The sequence below is a fragment of the Centroberyx gerrardi genome, chromosome 1, assembly GCF_048128805.1.
Source record: "Centroberyx gerrardi isolate f3 chromosome 1, fCenGer3.hap1.cur.20231027, whole genome shotgun sequence".
NCBI classification, from domain to species: domain Eukaryota; kingdom Metazoa; phylum Chordata; class Actinopteri; order Beryciformes; family Berycidae; genus Centroberyx; species Centroberyx gerrardi.
Genome location: NC_135997.1, coordinates 29,180,199 through 29,206,186, shown reverse-complemented (window position 1 = coordinate 29,206,186; position 25,988 = coordinate 29,180,199). Strand labels below are relative to the sequence as shown.

General features: G+C 40.8%; 1 protein-coding gene across 1 annotated transcript; it reads right to left on the bottom strand.

The window, feature by feature from the left end:
• Positions 1 to 1,778: 1,778 nt before the first annotated feature.
• On the bottom strand, positions 1,779 to 25,877 carry vps35 (VPS35 retromer complex component). Its single transcript, XM_071926147.2, has 17 exons — positions 25,800 to 25,877; positions 24,538 to 24,636; positions 24,165 to 24,261; positions 23,424 to 23,547; positions 22,339 to 22,521; positions 19,756 to 19,975; positions 18,339 to 18,422; positions 16,369 to 16,478; positions 15,077 to 15,173; positions 14,199 to 14,347; positions 11,890 to 12,097; positions 11,447 to 11,602; positions 10,262 to 10,384; positions 9,963 to 10,142; positions 9,365 to 9,604; positions 7,041 to 7,184; positions 1,779 to 3,648 (listed from the first exon to the last, which is right to left on the bottom strand). The coding sequence occupies exons 1-17, from the start codon at positions 25,800 to 25,802 to the stop codon at positions 3,469 to 3,471; spliced, it is 2,397 nt and encodes a 798-aa protein (XP_071782248.1). The 5' UTR covers positions 25,803 to 25,877; the 3' UTR covers positions 1,779 to 3,468.
• Positions 25,878 to 25,988: the final 111 nt, after the last annotated feature.

The following is a 25,988-nucleotide window of genomic DNA, read 5'->3' as shown; positions in this document are numbered from 1 at the left end:
TGGTCTTGTTTATTTACGATATTCGTACTAAAGTCTCAAAATGATTGAGGAAATAATTTATTGATGTTAAAACAATACACACAGCACCTTTAACTGTACAATTTGCTATGTTACATGGAAATCTCTTGTTCATAGTCTTAAATGATTCTTGCATAATACAACCATGTACTTGGTGACGAAAATAGCAATTCATACTCACATTCAGTTTAATCAGGATAATTGAGGAAGTGAGTTGATCTGCATGCAAATTGCTCTGGGGAAGAGACATTTTTTACCATTACTAAAAAGCCCTGTTAAATCCAGGCAGAACATTCTGACAGTATGCAGTTCATGTATTCTCCATAGAAAGCCATCACAGGCATTTCCTAGCAAATCCTGATTTGAACTATAGGAAGGAGTTTGGACATCTCTAGTTGAAAGCTGCAAAACTATTGACAAAGTCTCTAAACCTATACTAGTCTGAGAGGACACAGCAAGTCTACTGAAGTTGTGGCAAGTTGGCTGGTATTAAACAAACACTGCCAAGGTACTGAATCTCAAACTGCCGGTACTGCAGTTAACCCAGTACTCTGCATATGTGAGTATATGTATGAGCGATATGCAAAAAGGCAAATTCCACTTACCTTGTGTCAATTGGTAATCTTCTGGAAATCTGTTGGAAAAGTACTTCAGTCATCCACCCATTCAGTTTCTCCTGACATGAGCAGTGATGCCAACTGTGAAATCTAGTTCAGTGATTATTGTAGACTACAGCCGTGGGTCCTGCCTCCAGCCTTGAGTCATCACACCTTTCACCATTAAAACAACAAATAAGTTCATTAGCATCGAACTACGTATTGTGCCCACATAGCTCTTCAGTAGATTGCATGTACCGTTTCCAAGAGTGAATCAGTGTTTAGTTTATAAAAAAAATGCTGCATTTTTTTCCATTCTCTTTTGTCAGTTCTTTTGTCTGAAATTGCTCATGACTCATCCAGCAACCAGGCCGCGCTGGATAGAGGCTTGAATGAAGGTAACTGGATGAAAAGCAACGGATCCTAAACATGTTCTGTTCACACAAAGATCTTTTCATAGCTAGAAATGGTGACTAATTTAAATTTACAATCCTTTTGCCAGACAGATGGGGGTGGAAATTGAGATAACTTTGTGTGGCACATTCTCCAAAGAAGGAGCTGTGAAATAGAAGGTATAGACCAATATTAAGCTATAGGTAATATTCAGCTATAATACAGACAATTAGAGCTCGCTCAGCAGAAGAGAAATACAAGACTATGCAAAAGCAATACTGTCATAAATATACACATTCATTATTGAGAAAGGGGTAGATTAACAATTAAGTAACACTATAGGCTTCAAAGTCAACTCCACAGTTCCATAACTGCCAAGTTCACCATTAAATCCAAATGAAGGTGAATACTAATGTAATGATCCTGGAAGCAGAACCATTCAGTTAGATCATTCTAACAAGTTATCATGAAGGCAATGAATGAATACATCTACCAGGTGTTTCAAAAGTAGGTATACAATTCTTAATAATAATGAAAAACAAAGCTGTATAATTGTAGTCACTTTTAACTCATTTAGTCAGTCAATCGTCAAATTGTAATGCATGACCTAAAGTGTACCTGGAAACAGAAAAAATATTTAATAATACAGTGAGTACTAATGTATATGAGATTTTATGCTGTTGTTGAAACTACTGTTGTTAAGGCCATTCCAATTAACGATTACATTGATAGGCTGTGTGTGTACAATAAACAAGATGCAGACATGTAGGGTTAATATCAATTTGTTTATTTGTGCAAATGACTGATGATAATTGATATTTATTCTGCTTTTTTCCTCTTTCTCTGATTTACAAGTAGGTTATACATACAATACATGACAGAGATCCAGGGAGGGAGAGGAATAGGTAGATGCTGCCTCCAACAAATCAACGCAACATTAACAGCTAAGAAATAAAGATGTTAGCAGACACTGTTGAAAGCTGCAGCTACCAATGCAATAATCTCTCATACACACACACACACGCATCATCAAGCACTCAGTATGGCAGCTTAACGACTACCATGCAATTTCCAGAGGAATCACTGCCCCCCCCCCCCCTCTACAAACAGATCAACTTGAAGGGTCAGACTGCTCTGTTATTCACTAGCTTCACCGGCAACAATGACACAACATTACCAGGCAATGGATTACATATTTCAGCAAAGCAATGTCAATCTCAGACACCGGAGCTAAGCGGTACAGCTGGTAGGACGCTTCATCTGCAGCCTCGCTTCGTCTCTGTTCCGCACATGCAGAATGACCTGGCGCCACAGATAAATGGACAAATGAACGAGAAGCAAAAAGAGAGATGGCGAGACGTATCCGACGCATTTAATCAGAAAAGGGACGAGAGCGCGAGTTATATTTTAAAATACGAGTCCACACATTTTGACGAGAGGCAGGCAGCCAACGCTCCGCCGTTCGTAACAAAAAAAAAACCTCCTACAGATTCTTCAAAAGGTCACTTGTACTCTCCTCGCTGCCCATGGACTTAGACTAGCAGAAGGATCAATAATCGTGGAAAATATTGCATGATTAAATGGAAGGATAAAAAAAGTTTGCACCACAAACGTCTGAAACGGGGTGAAAAAGTGGTCATTCTTAAGTGTTCGTGAGGAACCGTGTTCATTGTGTCACGTCTGCGGTGCCATAGCATGCATGGGTCTTCAGTTTCATCTACACCTGGTAAGACTTCCCCCAAGCCATCCTGAAGAACAGCAGATTGACTGGCTATTAAAAGACTTCTGGCTATTGAGGGGGAGGATTGAACACCATGACACTTCTATTAGATTCAGCAACCATAAGATACTCAACTAAAAGGTTTTCAATACGAGGAAGGGAGGGATGGAGACCTAAGACCCAGTGGACGAAGACTAACAGCATGGCTATGGGGGATGCTACCAGTGATACAGTGACAGACAGCGGGTTAAAGTTCATCTGTTTATTAAACTGAGTATCTCTCGGCTCTCTCGGCGCGGGGGGCTCCCTCTGGATGACGAAAACGCTCAAGTAGGAATTCACGAAGGAATGATGCCAAAGACTTTGGAAGTGCAAGGTGAAGATAAGTGCAGTGTTGTCAATGCACCGGTTTCTCAAAATGTAACATTTCAAACCTGTTCTAGCTAAAAAATAAAGTCATGAAATGGTCCTGGGAGGCAGGGGGGAGGAGGAATTGATGGGGGGGAAATAAAAGATAAAAGGAGAAGGAGGGATAGGGAAAGATTTAAAGAGGAAGATAAGATAGCTCTCGGCGGCATAATCACATCACACTTTTATTTTATTTTTTTTTAAAACCCTGACCTACTGGATGGGATACCTTGGTGCGAGTGTGTTTTTGCAAGTGTGTGTGTAAGTTATATATTCACAATCTAGTTATATATCTAGAGTTTGACCCCCAAACCCTTTCCATCCGCTGTGGTTTTAAAGGACCAGGCCCTCGTAGGCGGGGCCCTCGGACTCGGGGGACTCCCTCTGCAGGCGCAGATGCTCCAGTGTGTTGTGGAAGTGTTTGTTGATCTGCTCGGTTTCCTCGCTGGCCTCCAGGTTGGGCAGGTCCTCCCTGATCTTCTGGATCAGCTGGTTCAACACCTGAACCGTCACCTAGATGGGTGGAGGATCAGGGACAGGGTTAGAGGAGAATTGCTGCTCATAACGCAATATTTAGTATAGTAAGTCACGATTTGGAAATGTTTACATGCTCAAACTTGTTTGAAGCCGTCAAGATGCTATGATTATTTTCTGTAGACTTTGGTTGCTCCTGATCAGCTTTTACACACTTAACATGAACTTAGTGATGATAATACATTTAAATTCATGCTTTACAGTAAACCAAACATGGATTGTCAACCAAAGAATCCAAGCTGGAAGCTGAGGTGAACGGTATTTTCTAGTAGGAAGCTTGTATCTGCTGACTTTCTCATATGAGGTGAATGCAACATTAAACCAAAAAGTAATCTAAAGAACCAGGCATAACCGGAATTAATGGTTTGCTCTGGTAATTTGTACAAAAAAGAATTTCACCACCATTGATGTTAAATGACAGTTATAGGGCTGTGACGTGCTCCATAGTTCTTGGTCAAAACAATTGTTTAAACAATTGTTTAAATCAACAATTCTTAATTTAAAGTCAATTTAAAACAAGATTTGAAGATGCCATTACGGGCTCTATGACTCAATGATTAATTTGCAATTAGCACTGGATAAACTTCATGTCACTCAGGACACAGAACCATCTGAATATCACATGAAAACAGAAATGATCCTTTTAAACGACACATATTATTGCCAATTCATACTACAACATTATTCCTATCTGTTATGTGCCACTACATCAAAACTGCAAATGTTATTTTTTTAAATTTTTATTTATTTATTTAAATATTTATTTAGATTATTTTTATTTATTTATTTATTTATTGTCCAGCTGCCCGGGACAAGGCGGTGCTCCGCCTTGTTCCGGGCAGCTGGGGTGGGCTGATTTGGGGTGCCCTGACGGATCTCTCTAGAGCGGGCAGCATGGGGGGCAAGGCTGGGTCACCATATTCCTCCCCTCAACAAAGTCCACAACTAAGTGCGACTGCCAATCCCTAATAAACAGGCCCCCTCCTCAGGGTCTGGGAGCGGTTTAGGAAGGGATCAAGCCTACAATGGGCCAGCCCCCTCCTATAAGGGTCTGGGGGCGACCCAAAGCGGGACCAACATCAATAACGCAATAAATAAAAATCTCCACAAAGAAAACAACAACATTGGAAACATAGTAATAACGGCACAGAAATGACATTCATAGTAATAATCTTAGCTTCACTGCCAGTGAAGGTGCTGCTCGCACCCTCCCTGACTTTATTATTATTATCGCTATTAGTGGTGGTGGTGATGGTGGTAGTAATAACAGCAGTAGTATTAATTTTGTCAGGGGCTGTCAAAGGTAGTATTAGTATTAGCGTTTTATTTTATTTTTTTTTTAATTTTATTTTATTCATTTATTTATTTTTTATTTATTATTACTCTATCTCCCATCCACCTTTATAGACCTCTTCCTAGTCTGACAATGTGGGACACAGGCAGGCACGCACACACACACACACACACATACACACACACACACACACCAGATCAACACAATACCCGACAACTAATGTCACTTTGCTCTCTTGTTTTCTGGCAAGACTTTTATTAATTGTCCTGTCCTATATTCATTGTTTTGTTTTTCTCGTGTTGTCCTGTCAATGTTCTGTCTTTTGTCTTGCAATAAAAAAAAAAAATTTTTTTTTTTAAAAACTGCAAATGTAGCCTCTCATAGATTTCCATTTTGCTTTGGCAGTCTCCAAAGTACTAAAGCATCTGAAGAATGATGTAGAACTATTAGGAAAATAAAGATAAGGGTATCAGATGATCACTTCCCCTGCTGGGGGAGGAGAGAACTATTGGCTGATGAAATTTTGCTGCATAAAACAAGGAGGGTTGAAGATAGTAAAAAAAAAACATTAAAATCAGATGGTGTGTTCTGAACTGCCTGCTATTAGCAGCAGAGCCATGCAACACCACACGCACACACACAAATACGTGTGGTGAGGCAGATGGCTGGGATATGTGGGAGGATGGATGACAGTTACAAAGCCTTCAAGGTGGAATGTGAATGCAAACATTAAAGAACACAGAAAACTATTTGGATGCAGGGCTGATGGCCATGCTTGATCAATTTTCTAACTTTCTCCCTCTACATTTCTTTAACAGAGTGGTCAAATGTTATGTGCGTGTAGATTTTAACTGCCAAAATGTGTTCAGCTTGCTGGGATCAATGGGTTAATTATGGGGAGCTGGAAGCTGCATTAAAGCTGCTCTAAGCGATTTAACGCCAAATGGCAGTGAGAGGAAACTGTTTGAATTTGGAGGACTTCATTACCCAGAAATCCTGTAAGGTGACGTCAGTAAACTAAACGTCTTCTTAGTGTGTGGTGGGTGGAGGTGGTGAAGAGGTTCAGCCATCGTTGGTGAGTCCAGCTTTTTCCGGACAGAGCGCTGCTTACTGCTGTTTAGAAGACTCTTCTCTCAAGTTTTGATTTGTCACTTCCTATGTGGAGAAGATTTCCCACCAGTGACCAAACAGGCGCCCAAATTAAATTTGGGCAAATAGGGTGAATCCACAGCATCCCAATTAGGGAGGATGGGACACTTCTCTGTTGCAGCGCCAGTTTGTGATTTAAGCTAAGACGGCTGGATCTTTACATATAAATCCTGCCTAGTGCAGCTATAAGACTGAATGGATTAAAATTTGGCCTTTAATAACTTGGTGTCACAAGAGTGAGGAAAGGAACTAGTTTGCTTGCACACAAGGGGTGGAAACCTGCTGAAACCTGCTGAGACATCACACTGAAGTAAGATATTAGCTGGGGGAATGTTGCTTCTCTCATTTAACACTATATTGTATTGTATTTTTGTATTTGAATTGTATTTGTAGCTGAAAGCATAAGGTTTTTATCAACCGGTAAAAAAAAATTGAATGGTCGAGTCACCAAGCAGGAGCTCTTCACTCTATGGCTAAGCGAAACTGGAATTGGTCATCTCTAGCTATTCAGTCATTATAGTCATTATATTGTACTGTGTGGCCAGACGACAACACAGAGTCCGCAACTAGCTCCTCTCCCACTATTCAGGCAGAGGAAGGCATGAAAATGGTCAAATTTAAGCATACTGCATATTGGCACAAAATGTCAGCTATTAGTAGTTTCAATTCAAGAATACTGGCCTTTAAAAACTTGAATCAGTCAATCCCTAATCTGAGGGCATCTTTATACACGCAGAGAGAACTGAAAACAAGAAGAGCTGTTGGTGAGGGAAATGAATGACAGAGAGTGGGAGTGAACCACATTTAGCAGGAGGAACGCCACTGAAGGGGACTAGATGGAGAAACTGGAGGAAATCAGGATGACACTGTAACATTGAGAGCCAGAACAGCGAGGGAGGAGGGAGGAGGGATACTCATGGTTTCTCACCGCATCGTTTTCCCTCTCGTAGAAGCAGACATATCTGTTGAGGATCTCAATGAAGAGCTGGACCTGCAGCGACGGGTCCATGCACTGGTTGGCGATCTTCAGCGCTTTCTTCAGACACTCCATCACCCGCTTACCGTCACGGATCTGAACCCACAACAACCCACAACGTGGAAACACAGATTGAAGTACAGTGTCATGAGCAAAGAACAACACAGTTCATGTTGATGAAAAATAACTGACAAATAAATATAAAACTTCCGCACCCATCATCTGCAGCTTGCATTTTACATCCAGGCTACATGATGGTTATAACTGTGAAGCTGTATAACCACTGGAAATCCTTTGACTTAGAATAGCTTCACCGCTGACAAGCGGCTATTGATTTATTACTGGTGCTTCAGTCACTGTTGGCACTGTGTTGGCATATTTGACTCAATAGATCCAGATGGCCATTCTGAGCTGAGGGAAATACAGCGATGTGTATCATGGCAGGAAACCTTCAGTGCCTCTCTGAGCCACTCAGCAACAGTGACTCTTCAGCATTATTCATCACTGATGGAGCAGCAACCTAATTTCCCTGGCAATCCAATGCATATACTGTATGTACATATCGTGACTGACTTCATTATTCATTAATGCCAACACCAGGATTTGGCTCAGTTTGCTTCCAATTCAATCAGTTAAGGAAGTGGATTTTCTGTTAAAAAAAAAAAAAACTGGACTCTCTTAATACAAGAAGCTTCTGAAATCCAATCTGTATCCAAAATGAGAGTGATGGCTTTATCATTATGTCAACTGTATTTTCAATTTACATTTTGAATGGCGTGAACTAAAAGTGAGTAGACCTCAACCCTGAAACACACACACACACACACAACTGTGTCTTCCCCATTCTTCTGTGTTACATCAGGGACAGATGTTGCCGTCATCGTGAGCTAATGGTGCCTCCGTCATTTTCAGCAGTGTGTCTCCAGCAGGAAGTCTCCATCCTGAACGTATCCTGGATTTGTCTGAATCAGACAAATGTGGGCCACGCAAAGAGCCTTGCTATCTGCACTATGTCACACAGCAGCAATCAAACACCATTCAATTTCAAGTCACACAAAAATAGGAACAAGGACTTGCTGTTAAATTCCTTTCTTGAGTACTGCCTTCAATTTCAGAATGGATAAAAAACACTTACTGACGGCCCATTCATTCATTTGTGGAAGGGAAATTAAATACTTGTGAGGCTGACGAACACACTACATGACTGAACAGACTGAAAAGGTTGGGCATCACATTTAACAACTGTCAATTGCAGATTTTTGACTTAATACACACACTTGACGACCAGGAAACACACACTACCCAAGTTCTAACACTACGTGAACCACAAATTTTGCAAGAACAAGAAGCAGAGTGTTTTTCTTTCCACACGTCCTGTATTTTTTTTTCCTTCTCTGGTGCTTAGCTCTCATTGGCTATTGCTGCCGTGGCTATCTATCTCTGTTTAGATTTGAGTGGTTGACCAGCTCACACTACAGGAGGATGTCAAGCCTTGTCCAGATTTGAGTCGTAAAAATCAAACATGTTTGAATCGGCGGTGATGGTCCTGACTGGATCGGGAGGCAAGAGATTCAAGTCCTGCAAGCTGCTGCACCAGCTGTTCTCCAGCAAGTTTTCCCATCAATCAAATCAATTTGCAACAACAACAGCTATTTTACAGACGACTTTACACCTAGTAGGGGGGCATTGTAAGTTTGAATTTGTGCCTTATGTCTACGTTGGAACTATTTCAGTTGGTGCGTTTCGTTAAAATTTGAGTAATGCGTTAACTCGAACTTTGTGTGAATTAATGTTCAAACTAGCCTATGTTTGAACTTAAGTCTCACTGGTACAAAAGACTGCTGGTCCCTCACACACTACAAGATCATCTGTGCTAGTCCTGAATCACAATGCCAAATCGTTGTTAGAATCAGCCTAAAAGTCGTGTAGTGTGTGCCCGGCCTAAGTAAGATTGGAGTAAGACCAGGCATGTAGTAGGGGGTAAATGCACCTAAACTGAATTTACCCACCTTTTTATTGGTAGTGTAGAGTTTACTCACCTTTTTACTAAAATTTTTAGGCTGACATGAATCTTTATGATATAAAGTTATAGTACACATCATACAAGTATCAAACTGATCAAAGTTATAGGAAGATAGTGTCTTTTAACAAACATGCATAAGTAAGTTATTTTCTGAAAGTATAAGTGATTTTTGTTTCTGATCTCAGGTCACAGTTTACCAACCGTTTTAGTTACCACTACTGTACGATCAGTAAGTAAGACTACTACCACACACCTCTTCGCCATTTTTGTCAGTGCTGCGACCGGACCAGAAGAGATGGGCGCAGATACTGACGGCTCGGCACTGGTCGGGCTTCTTCAGAAGCTTGGAGGCGGCCAGCGCACACTGAGTCCTCAGCGGCTCGTGATTTTCCTCGCTGAAACACCGCATTCGCTCAAAGGTACCGATGATGAGCGTGATGGCCGCCAACTGGGCTTTGGAGTCGCTGATCTCATCCTCGTACAGCGAGAAGGCCTGGTGAGGGGGACGGGTTGGGAGGGAGGGGGAGGAAGTTAAAAGGTGGGAGCCAGAGAGATAGATTGAAGACGAGATGCATTTCCTTTTATACACTGCCCTAAATATCTCCCTATAATATCAGAGATGTGTGCTTCCCAAAGTTTTCCCTCTGAACTCTTTCGCCTCATATCCCTCAGTCAGTATCATTGTAGATTATTTAGAAATGCAACGCCTAATTAGCCTTTGCTAGTTAGGTGTTAGTGATTGTTCTAATGAACAAGTTACCTTAATCTTCTTCTAGTCTAGAATCACTTTGTGGAACCCTTTGAAGGACTAAAATCAATGTTGTGGAGGGCCACTTAGCTGTTCATTATACCTGTGACATGAACTCGTAGGCCACAGTCTCGTGGTTTTCGAAGCCAATCTCGCCTGCAGCCAGCGCCCCCTGCAGGAAGAGTCGGAGAGGCAGCTCGGCGAGCTCTGCCTTGATTAGCGCGCTGATGGTCTGGTGGGCGAAGGAGAAGATCTTCTGACATTTCTTCTCCCACTTGTCATCCTGATGAGAGTGGTTTAAAGACACAGGAAGGAGCATTTAATATTAGGAGGACACTATGATACAGTATAGAGAGGAGGGTATAATGTAGAAGATGTAGTATATAGAGGGTAAGCATGTACCGATGAGGAGTTTTCCTTGTATCTGAAGGCCAGCTGGTAGGCAGCGAACACCAGAGGAGGGAGTGTGTAGCGGATCCTTTGGTTTCCTCCAGCACCAAAGTGTTTCCGGGCTGTGTTCAGAATCTGATCACAAGTCATCATGTTAACTTCAATGAAAACAGGGCAACAGTGAACACATTTTCCCCCACCAATGATGCAGTCGCACTTTGGGCCAATTCAGTTGCAACTCATACAAATGTGAAAAAGGTAAAAGTTTTAAATCTGTTAGGTAACAATGCAAATGCATTTTGTAGGCCCATCTGCATTGTCTGCTAGTCATTTTTGGGTCATTATGTGGTGCCATATATTGGTTGATTGCACAAATGAAACAGTCACACTGTGGGCCAATCAGTAAATAAATGACAAGAGGCCCTTGAGCTTCCTAATGCTAATATTTGCTAAGCTAATTAATGCTTTAGCAAATATTTCTATGTCAACATACTTGTCTACACATAACACATGGGCGGTATTAATGTGAACTCTGTATTTTAAAGCATTAAGGAGTTATACTAGTTTCAAGAAAATCTGTTTTACTTTATTAATATGCAAATTTATGCAGCAAAGTGCCCTAAAATCGAATCAAATCATCTTCTCTATAGCGGGAACATGTGGTGTAAGTATGTAAGTTACTACCGTATGTAAGTTACTATCATGTATTGTTCCTGAGTTATTGTGTTCAAAAGAACGTGTCTACAGACAGACAGATGCCATGACAACATAATGTCCCACATTAGTCAAACCTTAGGGGGGAAACTGTTTTCCAGCATACTCAAAATGCAACATGCTGATGGTCCCGGAAACAAATTTGTAGGATAGCTGATATGGGCAATTGTAATTGTAGCAATCAGTGCAATTTAAAAAATTCTGGAATGCAGCTGTGGCATGCATCATTTCCCAAAGTTTCATCAGAATCTAATCAGTGGTGTTTGAGATACTGTGTGTGATGGATGGATGGATGAATAAACTGATGAATGGAGACTGATCACATTTCATCATGGGGGACAAAAAAACAACTTTTTCTGGCCATAAAATAGGTTGGTTTGAATTTTGAAGAATTTTCAAACTTCACTGAAAGCTGAACATAGCGAACAGACAAACATACAATCAGCCATGGAAAAACTAAACGTAGTTGAGGAGAGTTCTCACCAGGTACTGTTGGTCAGGGTCGTCAGAGTGCAGCAGGTGGATGAAACGACCCACAAGGCTCTGCTCCTCAGCAAAGTCCTCGGGGTCAGGGTCTTCTGCCGGCTGGTCTGGCTGGTCCTGAATCAGCGTGGACACCAGGTTCAGGATGGCATCCACCTAGAGAGACCGATGGAAGGGGAGGAGAGAAGTGGAGTTAGTGCTTTAATACTAAAGTCCTTTTGAAAGAGGAGATGGCTGGGGAGTGAGAAATGGACAATGCAAAAGAGTGCGTGTCTCTATCATTCACGATCTTTCAAGGAAAACAGAAATGACCTCACTCAACACTAGGCCATCCTGCCTCGCTCCATGCACTCACTGTAAGTCTCTGGGTAAGGGAGTCAGCTAAAAGGCTAAAATGTAAAATGCTGACATCCTAGTGTGGGCGTATCAGCGAGTGATCCCACCTGCTCCTGTGCCAAGATGGTGGTGTTGTAGTCCAGTGTGTTGCTCAGCACATAACAACTCATGCTCTTGCGCGACTCATAGTCGAAGTACTCAAAGAGCGGCGGGAAGTGCTTGAGCTGCAGCACCGTCAGGATGTTGTTGTAGGTGTCCACCGGTATCTTCAGCAGTCTGGTCAGCTCCTTGGACACTGCACTGCTGGTCGCAATGCTGAAAGAGGGAAGAAAGGGGAAAGGAGGAAATTTTTTGGTATAATACGATTAAATGAGACCATAGTCAAAACAACTGGTAGCTTCCATCTCACGTCGTGGTATTCTTAGTGCTAGTATTTCTCAAAATTAAGACCACTTTTCCCATAAATCCTGTTGTTTCCTGACTCCCCTCCCCCTCCCTGGTGTCTTTGGCTCTGCTGAAGGGGATAAATATGTTGGAAGTGATTATTTATTATTTATATCTGGCTTTCACTCCTTCCACCATCTGCCACTGCCAGAAACTCTGAAAGCTTTAGTTCCATTTGCGCTGGAAGAGCAGCACCCTCTTCCTCTTTTGTGCCGTAAAGCACAAAATCCAAGATATTGCAGCTGGCCGGTGGATGAAAAAGTGGATACAGTGGATGAAAAAGTAGCTCAGCCCATACATAAAGTTTTGTTCCTAGTTGGATGACCAGGAAAACAGGTCCTGGTGACAGGGGTTGACGGTACACATGCCATTGCCTTCATGGAATCATTTTTGGTGGAGCGGAGAGTTTCCCCTGAAAGCCTGAAGACGACTGCGTACTCCAACCATTTGAGCCAACTGGACTAGCACACTGTAACTGCACACCTACACCATAAAGAGACCAAGAAGCTGGCGCTGAGTGCCAACCTTCTACAGAAGAGGGCTTCCCTCACCCCGGTGAATGAACTTCATCGGGCGGGGCTGAAAAGGAAGTTATAGCGGGCTAATCCACTTAAATGATACCAGACTAGTCAGCACTACATACTTCAGGCTGATTGTTTGTATTGGATGCCTCTTAACATTAGCTATCCAGCTTGTGCTTATTTGACTTACTGGATATACTGTAATTGCAACACAATGATCAAGTAGGCAGGGCTTGAGGTGTTTAATAATTTTACTGGGTACTGTTTATATGCTTATTTACCACAGATTATATTAGCAGACTTCACTTCTAGTAAAATGACACTATAATTTTGTTTTTCCTTTCATGGACAGTTACCGTTTGCCATGCCTTTTTTTTTTTTTACCATGGAAGACTGGGGATTTTCTCGGCCAATTGAGCATCTTGAACCCCTGAATTGATTCTCCTCCATTACTCTTGGCTAATAGAAGGGCTCTTCACAAAGCACTCCCAGCACTCTGCAAGAATGACTGTCAGCCAGAGTACAGCTCTAACAAGCTGTAACAAGTTTGTCTTATTCTGTCTCTTTCCCATGGTTTCTCCAACATTAGTGTTGTTTTTTTGCACATGAGCCTTCAGTCAACACGTCCTGTATGAGGGTTGCAAGGGCATCTACCTATGCTATTCAACATCAGCAGGCACACGCATCCACTTTACGCACAAGTGGCATTCATCATCAGAAACGCCTGAGGGTACGCGCAAAATCAAGGGGTGGCGGACGTGTCATTAGTCCCACATGGTTTTTCATAGCCACTTTTCTCAAGAACTAAAGTAAGCCAAATTTAAGAAAAGTTTTGTGAATGAGGCCCATTATTTAAGTCTCCCAAATTACTCCATTCTGTGACATCTTGTTACCTACAGAGATGATATTACAGCACAGCTGCAAGTTCAATTAAACCAGTGTTGTGCTTAACTCTGGGTTTTAAACATTCACTTGTCACAGTATATTTGGAAAGGCTGACTGCCTGTGACTGCTTGTGAAATGCAAAGTATAAGATGTTTTCAATGAGACAGGAACAAATTGAGCAGGTCAAAGGATAGTGATGGGCCATATGAGGAATTTAACTTTAAATATATGTTAGCTATATGGCAGCTACTGTCAAAAACATGTTTTTGTTTTTTAAATTGGTGTCTATTTTGTCCTTTTGTTGACACATTTTTAAATTTAGAAATAAAGGTTGGGGTCTTAATGAACAGAATATGCTAGCTAGAGTAGTTTTAGTGTAGGGGATACAGGGTAGATAATTTAACCCATTTGTAAAATTCACTGATATGCCATCACTTCAGGGACTTTATTTAATTCCCTGTCTGGAATGTACCAATCACAATTTCATGATAGTCCAGAAATCCCATGACCACTGCACTTATCTAAACACACTGCAACCCTTAACCCTAAAGCATGTCAGGACTTACTGTTCCAGGTTGAGCTTGTTGAAGATCTCCACGGTGCTCTCCAGGACCTTATCTACATAGTCGACGCGGTCGGGGTAGCACTTCATGGCCAGGTTGATGAGAGAGACCTGAAGAGAGACCACGTCCTCTGATGGCATGTCCTGGCGAGACTGGAGGAGGAAACCATAGGATGAAAAAGTCAGCATGTGGAAACCAATGTTTGTTTTCAGCTTTAACAATACCAATATTTTCGGATTGAGGCTGCTGATAGCCGATATTTTGTGCTGATATTTATTACCTTTAAAATGTACTACTTTCGTGCCAAATAATTCCAAAAAGTAGAAGTACTCAGTGTTTCCCCTAGATGTTTAATCTTGTCAGGGTGGAAAAGTTGTTGCTATTCTCATTTAATAAGAAATAAAAGTAGTTACTGAAGTGGTTTACAATTTTCTCATACCCCTCGACCAAATTAAAAATCAAATATGTTGCTTTGCAATGGAAGTTCATTCATTTTAAATGCGGGATTCCTTTGCAGATGCATCACAACAACCACTGCATGTGTTCCATTTATTCTGCTTATTATTTTGGTTGAAACTTTACTGAATGTTGCTTTACCCCGGTGTTATTCTCAGCCAATGTTTTCACAGTGAAAACATTTCATCAGTGAATGTGTTAGTATTCAGGATGACCTTAGACGAGCTCATTCTGTTGCCTGCCACCTAATGAAGACTCAGCAAAGGAAATGAGGGGGAAAAACTCAATTCTTGAACTCTGCATTTACACTTTCTTTCTCACTTTCAAATTGACAGCTGTGCTGTATGACACGGTGTTAAACCTGTGTTTACAGACTGGTTATATTCTCTTAAGGGGGCTTCGGGAACAAGGCTGATGTAAACTACCTGAATTACAGTGGCCACTTGCTGAGAGAAGATGTCGAACAGCTTGATCTCAGCCGGGATGCCGGGGCCATCTTCTCGGTGAGCAAACAGGGCTAGTCTGAAGCACAGAGTAGAAAATATCAGACATCAGAGTGCATTCCCATTGTTAAGGAAAAAGGATGGCGGTGGCAGTCTTCTTCATCTTCCTTGAATGCTGAAGACCTTTGAAGATGAAGAGTCATCCTTTTTCCCATTAGATTTCCACAGCAACTCTCTTTCTCACCACCCTTTCTATTGACAACATTTCCATATTCTGTGGTGTAATCAAAGGAGCTGTTCCAAAGTTGTATTGTACCAGCGATAGTCATAACAAGCAGGCCAAGACTGTGAAATGTAAAGAATGGAGTTGATGACTAACATCAAAGGAGGTCTCCATGCTAGGTTTGAGGTACAAAACAGCTGTATGACAAGTAGAGGTGAATTACACAGGCATAAACAGAATAAAGAGTCATGCTATTTTATTCCATGGTTATATGAAATGTGGAACTGGCTTTTGGTTCACCATCATACTCCATGCTAAAGCATTGCACCATAAAATACAGATACATACATAATGTGATTTTGCTTTCAAATGCTTTCCATACCACCCAGCCTAATTTGAAGCTTCATAGCAAATTGCATAAAACTAGTTCATGATCCTCTTACGCTGTTCGATATCATCAATTTGTGATGTTCAGTGTATTCCAGGATGTGATGTTTTGTAATCACAAAAATGATTGAAGTGCTGTAAGTATTATAAAAAAAATTTTTCTGGTGTATTCATATGCTACAATGGGATATCCAAGTATCTGTAACAGGTCATGGATGAAATATATTCTTGGATAAGGAGAGTTGGCATCGCCTGCTAATCTGGGCCTGTATTGTGACTGTTCTCCATGGTAAAATTTATTTTTCAAATTCATTCAAGAACTACCCTTATTGCTAACATCATACGGCATAATGTTCTTATCCTGGGACATGCTACATTTGGAAACAACTTCATGAGAAGTAAATAATATGGGACATTTAAACTATTCTCTATTTTTAAGAACCAACACTGTACTGTTTATGTGATTGTGATCATTACAGCATAATGAATTGGCTTTATCATCAGCTGTGTGCACAAATAATGACAGTAAATACAGTACAAAGTAGGCACTGCCAATCAAATGGAGAAAACTGGGCATAACTATGTTTCTCTTTAGAATCTAGCTTTATTTAATTTGGGTCATATATCTGCTAATATTTACAGTGATAGCGGAAGTAAGTTGTACCTGTCGATGAGGGCGATGATGATGTTTTTGACGTTGACGTGCTGATGCAGCTCAGCACAGGAACGCAGGAATGGGTTGAGGGTCTGAAGGTGGAACTCATCTGGGAAAACCTTGAAAGGACAGGATTAGTTTAGTGTCTGGAGTGGATGCATGCTGATGGCTTCAGACAAGTTTAAATACTGTTATTCTCTGCAGTAATAGACAGCCAGACTGATGGCGGAGACGGTTGTAACCTTGAATGCCCTTAAGCCATGTTAAACCTCAAATATATGGAAACTGTAATTTAGTAGATTCAAATAAAGCATTTTGATTGTATGTGTGTGTGTGTGTGTGTATATTGGAAGCAGCAAAGTGTAATGAAAGCAGTAAAGTGTATTTGTTAAAAAATACAACACAAAACTATCCAGTCCACGTTCCTATTGATATCTAATGCCAGACTGCTGAATCACAGAGCGACAATGAAGGTCTGGAAGCAGGCAGCCATAGCTTGATAGTGACTCAGCACGACAGCAATAATGCGACGCCAGGCTGACATGCCTGCTGCCTGCATACTCTCTGATGTAAAACCTTAATAGAAAAAAAAAAACCTCCCATGAACCAATTCAATTCTAATGCCAGATACTGGTGCTGAATGTTTTGTTCAAATACTAGATGATGCTCAAGACCTCATTTATGAGAGCTGCTTGAATAGAAGTATCCCAGAGCACATGTCTATGAAGGTTGGCAACATCGCTTTCCTTCAGTCGGTATGGATTTCTTCAAACGGGAACAAAGCAAGTTTGACAGTTTGTCACGGCAGCTGCCGCAATCTGAAAACTCTGGCATGACCACTAGTTGGCACATTCTAAATATTTCAAAGTGCATTTCGTCTGCCTCTCACCGAGAGTAATGTGATCCAATTCAAAAATTACAGGTATAAATTGAAATGCAATATGGAATTGAACTTTGAAATCAAATCAAATGGGACCCTACCAAAATAGTTTCTTTGTTTAGCAAGTTAGTTTCCATTTCCATCTTCAAGAAACTTTCCATAGAAGATTGAAAAGCACTCAACCAGTGATAACATTTCTAGATCATGTTATTTCGTTTACACAAAATAGCTGGTGTTGGTATCCACAAGTTGCACTGTTCTATCAGTAAGAGTCAATGCTCAACTCTTCTTGCCCTTAATAATTCCAGGTGAAACTACATGAGGCTGCTGAAAGTGAAGAGGCATTTTGAGAATCACTTCACTGATATTTGGGTATGCTATTCTAAAAATATGGCCCATAATCAGGTCAAAAGTAATCCGACAGTTTTACAGTGGTGTAAAAACATTGTGAAATAGATGCAGGCCTCGGTTTAAATGTGTGTTTCCAGGCCCCAATAGTTGCTTCTCAATGCGGTTTGGCATCTCTCAGTTTTTGTGTACAAGCGAGCTACAGACATTTTATCTGGACAAATTGTATAACAAAACGAGGCAAGTGTCTTATGATTTTATGAAGAGAATGAAAACATTCATGCGACCTTCAGTGCTCACTGCTGACCCCTTTTAGCTTATAATTCCTCAGGTGATCGGTGTTAGCAATGCCCCTTTAGCACTCAGTGCCCATTTAGCACTCTATCTCAGTGTTTCAATCTGAGAAGGGCATCTAGACCAACATTATCTGACACTAAACAACAATAACAAGTTGAGCAATACCAATACATTCCTGAAATGCTCTTTCCATTTTTCTGGTGGATGTATTTTTTGATACTCAGAAAGCCAAAATATTCATTTCAACCCAGCTGATGGAAACGCACCTAATTCGCAGTTTATTTTTTGCACAAATTTCAAACATTTGTGCAAAATTTGCTTGACAGTTGGATGGAAACAGCTAATAATTTAATTTCCCTTGAACACAACCCACCCAGTCTTATCTGGCACTGCTGTTAGGCTCAAGGTAATGCCCATGGTTTGGACCGCAGACGTAAACCAAGTCAATATCTACCTGAATGATGCACTCCATTAAATACTCCTGAGCCAACGAATCTCTGCAGTTCACGACCTGCTCCAGCACTCCGGGAAGTACGATCTGGGAAGAGGAAGACAGGAGGAAGAAGAGGAAAATACTAGCCAATTTTAACCAGACATTTCATGGCTGCCCAAATTACTGAATTAAAGCACACTCCAGCCCCAAATATGCGTATCTAGAGGTGAGAGCGTGGATGGGTATATGGTGATTTAACTAAACATGTTAAAACGTGCTTCAAAAGGCTGAGGCGGTGGAAAGCACAGACAGATAATACGGGAATGCTTCTGAATGTTAATACCCCTCATTCTGTTCAGATTTATACATTCAAAAGAACCCTGTTGCTTTGAGGGGGTGAAGTTAAAATAGGCCTCTACTTTTGAGACAAAGAATTTCCTCGCACACTCACATGATTATAACTCACATGATTATAAAAGATTACCATGAAGGATATAAAGACTGCTTTACTGTTAAGTGTATTGTTCTGTTAGTTTTATTCGTTTATCCCATTTGAAAACACAGAAGAAAAGCTGTGAGAATGACGAGGCTATGAGCTAAACCTGAGGTCATAAACCAGTTGCCTTTGCAGGCAGAATATCCACAAAAACACTACCAAGAAGAGCCGAGCTGAAAGAAACTGAAGAACCCTTAAAAAATGAAGAGATTATAGGCTCGCAGAATGCTGATCGCAATTTTGCATATTCAAATGCACTTCAGTTTCCATATGACAGCATTAATAGCCCTCAACACACGAGGGATAAGCTTAGTTCTAAGTGGCACTTACGGGAGACTAATAAAGGTGACCTTCCAGCAAAGCTTTTTGATCTGACACTAGCTAGGAAAATAGAACAGCAATGGGTTTTTCTGTGCTCCATATTCATTAAAGAGGAGATACACCTGCAAGTTAATTAGCATTATAAGTTGGACAAGAGCATTTCAACTGCTGATAGTAGAACGGACTTAATCTCTTTCTCTCACACACACACACACACACATTTGTCTTACTATACTTATGAGGACCTTCTATTAACACATTCATTCACTAACCCTCACCACTACATGCCTAGCCTTAACCTAATCTTAACCCTAAACCCAAATCCTAAACCACCATTAACAATAACCTAATCCTAATTCTAATGTTAACCCTTAACCCTAAATCCTAACTATGAACCAGCTATGCTCTAAACTAACCTTAACAAACTTTACCTAAACCTAATTGTAATTCTAATATTAATCCTAAACCCAAATCTTAATCTTAGTTCACCCCTACTTAGTTAGTCCCTTGAAGAAGTGAGATCCAATCAAAATGACCTCACTTTGCAAAAATGTCGTCACTCTGAGGTTTAAAACTCAAACTGGTTCCCCAAGGAGAAGTGTACCACACACACACACATACCTGTTTGTACTTGTCCACATTGACTCCCTCCAGCTGGCTGAGGCGAACCAGATTGGTTCCCACCAGGATCCTCAGCTCTTGCCTTTCCTTCTCCCTCTTCTCTCGGTCTCGGCTGTGGCCCTGATGCTGCATTCGAACCCACAACTTATTCATCTCCGCAAAGTTCAGCAGGACAAAGTCGATGGAGTCGTTGATGTCGCCGGTCATCTCCTCCGTTCCTCTGTGGGGGGAAATGGGAAAGGCTGTAAGGTTAGAAAACGGATGCATGTTAAGAATCAAAACTATACAACGCCTTTTCCAATGAACACCTCTCATTTCCACATCCTCTAAGACAAACCAGCGTTGCTTTTCCTTTACTATTTATGGATACAATTTAACACTGAACTCTGCTATCATTTGTGATCTGCAAAAAATCTTTGTGTAAATGTCCACAATGTTTAGCATTCATGGCAACGTAGGTTATTATTAGAACATCAAGTGGGCTGTGGGTGTGGAAAGCCAGTAGGGAGGTATTCAGTTCCAGCCATCAGGGCATGCATGGATAATATGACCAATATGACTACAGCCCCCTAACAAAAATGCTGCTTGCTAAATTTAATGATAATCTAAAATGGGCTAGGTTGAAAGTAAAACAATGTAAATCTGTGTTGTAAAGGGGAAACTGTCAGAGAAAAGATTCAGTTGCGAAGAGGCAATTCACCAATATCAAAGAAGCCTACATGAAGCTGACATCAAAACCCCTGTGCAAAAGTTGTTACAAAGCTGTCCAAGTCTAGTGTGGTACCACATGTAACTTAGCAAAGCATCACAGAGATCGATTTATGTATTATCTATTTATATATTGCTTGATATTTTTCTTGTTTGTCGTGGTATCATAGTAGTATCAAATTTTTAGATATTAAACTTAGTACTGGTGTCAGAAAATTCTGCTATCATGACAAGTACACTTGTGTCTAAAGTTTGGGCTAATGTGGCTATTGACAGTGTATGAGATAACATAACAAAAGGTAGAAAAGTTAAACAGAATAATAATTACTTCATACATTAAAAAATGCTAGTAAACAATGGAGGTCTTTGGCTTGGTTCAAGCTTTCTGTGTGGCTAGACGTGCAGGAGCCACAGATGTGCTGAGAATTCAGCTCTCCATGTCGCCCAATATGAAAAAAAAACAGGTTCAGCAATTTCTTCCAGTTCCTCTATGTTCAGCCAATTTTGCCACATCACTCACGTCGTTTCAAATTGCAGGTGTTTTATGACATTGTGCCCAACTCCAATGCACCCAATCATTTTAGCCACAATTACATCATTTTGACAAGGCGCACTCAATCGCATCCATTTCAGCATGAACCAGGCTTTAGCAGTGAAGCACTGTGTGGGAAGGGGATAGAGTTACCTCTATCTAGCCTAATAGAGGAATTCAAATATGCAAAAGTAAAACTGGAGTTGACACTAACAGAGTCTTATCTCTATAACCCCGATACAATACGTAATAAATAAATAAAAGTCTAATCACAACAAAGTCTGACTGTGCAGAATCATGTTTATTTCTGAGACACAAATCTTTCTAGCACTGGCATTGGCTTGCTAGAATGTAAACAACAATTTAAAAATGTCATCACAAAGTAAAAATAATATAATGTGGATGGGGAGCTTGTGAAATTGTGATGGTCAAGCCGTCTCATTTGTGATGACTACAGCAGAATAAAATGAAGCTAATATTATGATTCATTTTTCTGCCCCACGATATGTATTGCCACTTTTTTGTATTGCGATATATTGAATTTCAATATATCGTTGAAATACCCATCCCTAGTAAGAAGTGTAGTGCCTATTCTAGCAAGTGGGTGAAAATGGCCCCCTAAAAAAGCAGTTCAGAAAGCAGAATCAGCATTGAGACACATGGACATTATAGGGCAAGTGCAGCAGGGTCATAGAGGCCTTGGTGGAAGTAAACCTACATGAAACAAAGAAAAGAAAAAAAAAAAAGAGGAACCTGGTAATTGAGCAAATACAAGCCAAAAGCCAAAAGGAAACAGCAAGAAGTACCGACAGACTTTCTGAAGCTAAGCAGGGACAATGGATAAACTGGTTAAGTGTAGCGAAGAAGAAGTGCTTTGAAATATGGAGACGTCTGGGATTAGATTCATTATTGGAGCAACCTATGATGTGCTGCCATCACCCCAAAACCTCAGCCTGTGGCTGGGTGAAGACCAACCCCACATGTCCCTGTGTTCAGAAACAGCAACTCTGAGGTTAGTCTTGTCCATGGACCGTACCCTTTGCAGCATAACCAAGTCCCTGGCAGCAGCAACTGAGAGTAAATATAAAATTCTGTTTGTTTAACTATTAGGAGAGAGAAGCGTCAGCGTCAACTTGGCTTTGTATGTGAAGGCGAACCGGTCACGGAAGATTTATTAGTGACTAGGCACAAGTTATGGCAGTTAGGAGACGCTAGGGATTAGGAAATGTGAACGGACATAGGCCTGACCTAGTACTGTGGTCCAGCAATCAGCGATCAGTTTACTTTACTTGGAAGACACAGTAGATGAGGCATATGAAAGGAAGAAGCTTAGCCTTGCTTACTCTGGCTGCTCTCCGTCGTCAGGGAGGATGTTGCGGGTGCACTGCAGCAGGTAGTTCCTGAGGAAAAGGCCTCTCAGCGGGTGCTGGACACCGCGGCACATCTCCACCAGGTCTTTCAGGATGTCCTTGCGAGACTGGGGGAAGGAGCGAACGTACACCACGCCCACTGTGATCAGCAGGTAGCTGGAGAAAGAGGGGCAAAGCAAAGAGTGTCAATTTGATCAGAAATTCATCATACGTGCCAGAACTGTTAGATGGGATCCGGCTTTAATGGTCTTTGTGGGGAAAAGAAGCAAATAGTAATAGGATATAGCAAAGAATATAGCAAGTGGGAGGTGTCAAACTTAACGCAACCAACAAATACCACACTAGAACGTGTTTTGTGGAAAAATACGAATTTAGAGCAGAAAATATATGGATAATAGCATGTATGTATAAAATGCAAAATAACAGAACATACTGAAACAAATGAAAAATATGCACAATATGAAAATATACAATATTCACTTTAGCAGTCTTCAGCAGGCCATGCATACATACAGAAAGTGTCTAGGTGTGTGGATGTGAATTGCGAAAGACTATACAATATCTCTATATTCTATATGATCATTAATTAATCATCTACCAGAACTGTACTCAGATAAGATGTCAGAAGGAGATGAAACGGTGAAATACACAAGCAGAGGACTTAAAATAGCAGCACTAAGTAAAAATACGTAAATAAGCAATATACAGTATATAGTATATAACAAAATCAATAAATAAAAGCTCATGGGTGCATTGGTCTTGCAGAGTAGGACAGCGTCTCTTAAGAAAAACCAATACAGTAAACAAAATCTGTATCTTAAAACTAGGGTTGGACCGATATATCAGTTTGACAGTATATGGGGCCGATATTGTCAGTTTAGTTAAAAATGTGATCTGGTCCAGTCAGTGTTGTTCACCTTTGATATGATGGGTATAATGCAGTTTGACTGATAATTACTGTATTATTGATCTATACTGAACTATAACCCACGTCATTCAAACCCTACTTAAAACCAAACAGTTAGGCTTGATGGCAGTTCAGTTAAAGTGGTACTCACAGTCTAGGGATGATGTTGCCTGCGTACTGGACCAGCTCATAGAGATCAGCCACCTTGCGTCCCTTGGCAAACTCATCAGTCAGATAAACCTCTAGGTAGTGGAGCTCGTCAGAGATGGCCATGTCTAGACGGACCGTTAGGGACTCCAACAACTCACCAGAGCTGACAATTACTAAACCACACATTGCAATACCTGCTAGCTGCAATCACTGTCTAATATTGATTGCATAACATAGTCTACACAGCATATATAGTGCTTACGTTGTATTTAAAGGCAGCTAGTTTTCACTAGCCTGCAGAATCATGCAGTCCAGGTTTAGCTGTAAAATACTCTGTTCTAATTTGTACATATTTTGGTAGCACCCCACTATCTTTAACATGAGCAAACAGGGTTGCCTTTACACAATATATAGGCAATATTATTACACTGTAAAATGATTAAACTTGGCTATCTTAGCATGTGCCAAATAACAGTTTCTTTGTCAGAGATCTTTCTAAAAAGATACTCCACTCAGCCATTAGAGACAAATGGAAATGTTTCATTCACTAAGAAACAACACAAAGTTTAGCAGTGGCTTCTTTCCAATCAGAGAGACAAAGGACAAAAAGGTCAAGAAAGAAAAGCAATGTGGAAAAAAAATCCATATTTACATGGGAAATTCATTAGTATATAGCCTTGTAACTGTTCTTTTGTTTTTTATATATATTCCTATATGCACAAGCTACAACTGTAGAGGATACAGAGTTCATAGTAGCTCTTTGGAGAGAGCATGGAGGTCCTCAGCTCCCCCAGCATGTTGGAGGCATGCTTCAGAGCATCCATCAGCTTGTTCTTGTCCTGTAGGCCATACAACAGGGTCAGGTTGGAGACACATGGGCATGGCAGTGTACCACTAGTTTTTAGTAATACTGAAAACATCTCACAACTTAACAGCAGTGTCCTGCAAGCACAACACTGGTAATGCAGCTCTTAATATTTGAGATTTTCTTTTATAAAAATGTTGTGTGTTTGAAAAAACTTTACAGAGTCATCTACAGAGTAAATTATTTAGACAATGATTACAGCCCTTCAATGTTAACATTACAAACAAAAAACAAAGTGGGATCATCCTACCAGGCATCGCTTCATCTGGAAAGACTGGACCTTGACAGCCTGCACAGCTTCATCTAGAAGCTTCTCCTGTTCGTCCTGGGGAGACTGCTGCGTGGTCGGCTGAAACACCAGGGAAATGGAAACATAACTGACATGGATCTTTGCTTGTATGGATCTGACAGCAACTTGCTAACTAAGGCAGCACAATAAACCACGAAATCCAATTGTTCCCCCAAAGTAGACTATGGATCCGTCTTCATTCATTCATCTGTCACAAGCTCTAGCTCAGACACTGCTGATCAGATGTTGATGAAATGATGGGAATTAATTATGGGAACCAATTTGAACACTTATGCAAGTGAGAACAGAAGTAATACTAAGGTGTTGTTTTCTTGTATTAAAGGTCTCATATTGTCAAAAACCTGTTTTAACACACAAAAATCAAAAAGTTCTAAAAGTGCAATTTGTACTAATAAATGCTTAAATTGAGAACGTAACGTATCACGGTTACACATGACTCTTAGTCTGTGTGTACAAGGGAGACCAATCAGTCAGACTTGTTCAGAGATCAGATGACATCCATTTCTACTTCGTTTGCCCATTACCAGCTGAAGAGAGTAAAGACTAAAGACTCGTCTAGTGACAGAAGTCGTAAGAGGCCGTTTGAATGAGATGACAGAACTAAACACACCTTAATACTGCCAAATGAAGCTAGAGAATGCTGAGCTATCATAAATTAGCCACTCTTTCTGAACAGCAATGCATTGACATGTCAGTGCTGCCAACCAGCACACACACAGTTCTGCAAACCGTTAGCATCAAAGGGAATTCGGGTAACGTTATCAAAACAAGCTAGACTTTGACACAGCAGAGCAGGACAGCTAACGTCAGCTAGCTAGTAAACGCTAGCCATCTGTACTATCCCGATAGACACGCTGGTTAGCTCATTAAACCAAGCACAAGTTGGAATATCAGTGGCATACCTGCATGGGGAATATGTTGTAGATGATCTGAATGAAGGTTTTGACTCGGACATTTAGTTAGTCGCAAGCAATCAACCGTTTAGCAGCTTGTTAGCTAGCAAGCCGCTGGCTAACGTTACCTCGGTAGCGTTAGGCCATAGCACCATTCACAAACAAATTTGAAGTCTGATTTTAAGTTTCAGCCGGAGGAAGACGCTTGTCGTTAGTTGTTGGAGTGACCAAAATTTAACACAGACAGAAATCCGAAGGAAACATGTGAATACAATGCATAATATTGTCGCTATTTAGACAGCTACTTACCATGATTATCAGATGTGTGTCAGTAGGAAAGGCTGGCCTGTCATGTGACTCAGACTAATGCTGCATTCACGGTCTACTCTCAGCTCCTATTTCCGGGGACAGACGGCGTAAATACGGATGGTCGCGCATTCAAAAGCTTTTGGTGGGAAATAACTAAACACACCCTATCGTAAGAGTTTTGTTCTGCCT

What these genes read in the sequence shown, in the direction of transcription:
- vps35 (XM_071926147.2), bottom strand. An exon ending in GGCAACATCATCCCTAGACT is followed by an intron (nt 22,522 to 23,423) that starts GTGAGTACCACT and finishes CTCTTTCTCCAG; the next exon opens with CTACCTGCTGATCACAGTGG. An exon ending in TAATGGAGTGCATCATTCAG is followed by an intron (nt 16,479 to 18,338) that starts GTAGATATTGAC and finishes TGTCCTTTCAAG; the next exon opens with GTTTTCCCAGATGAGTTCCA.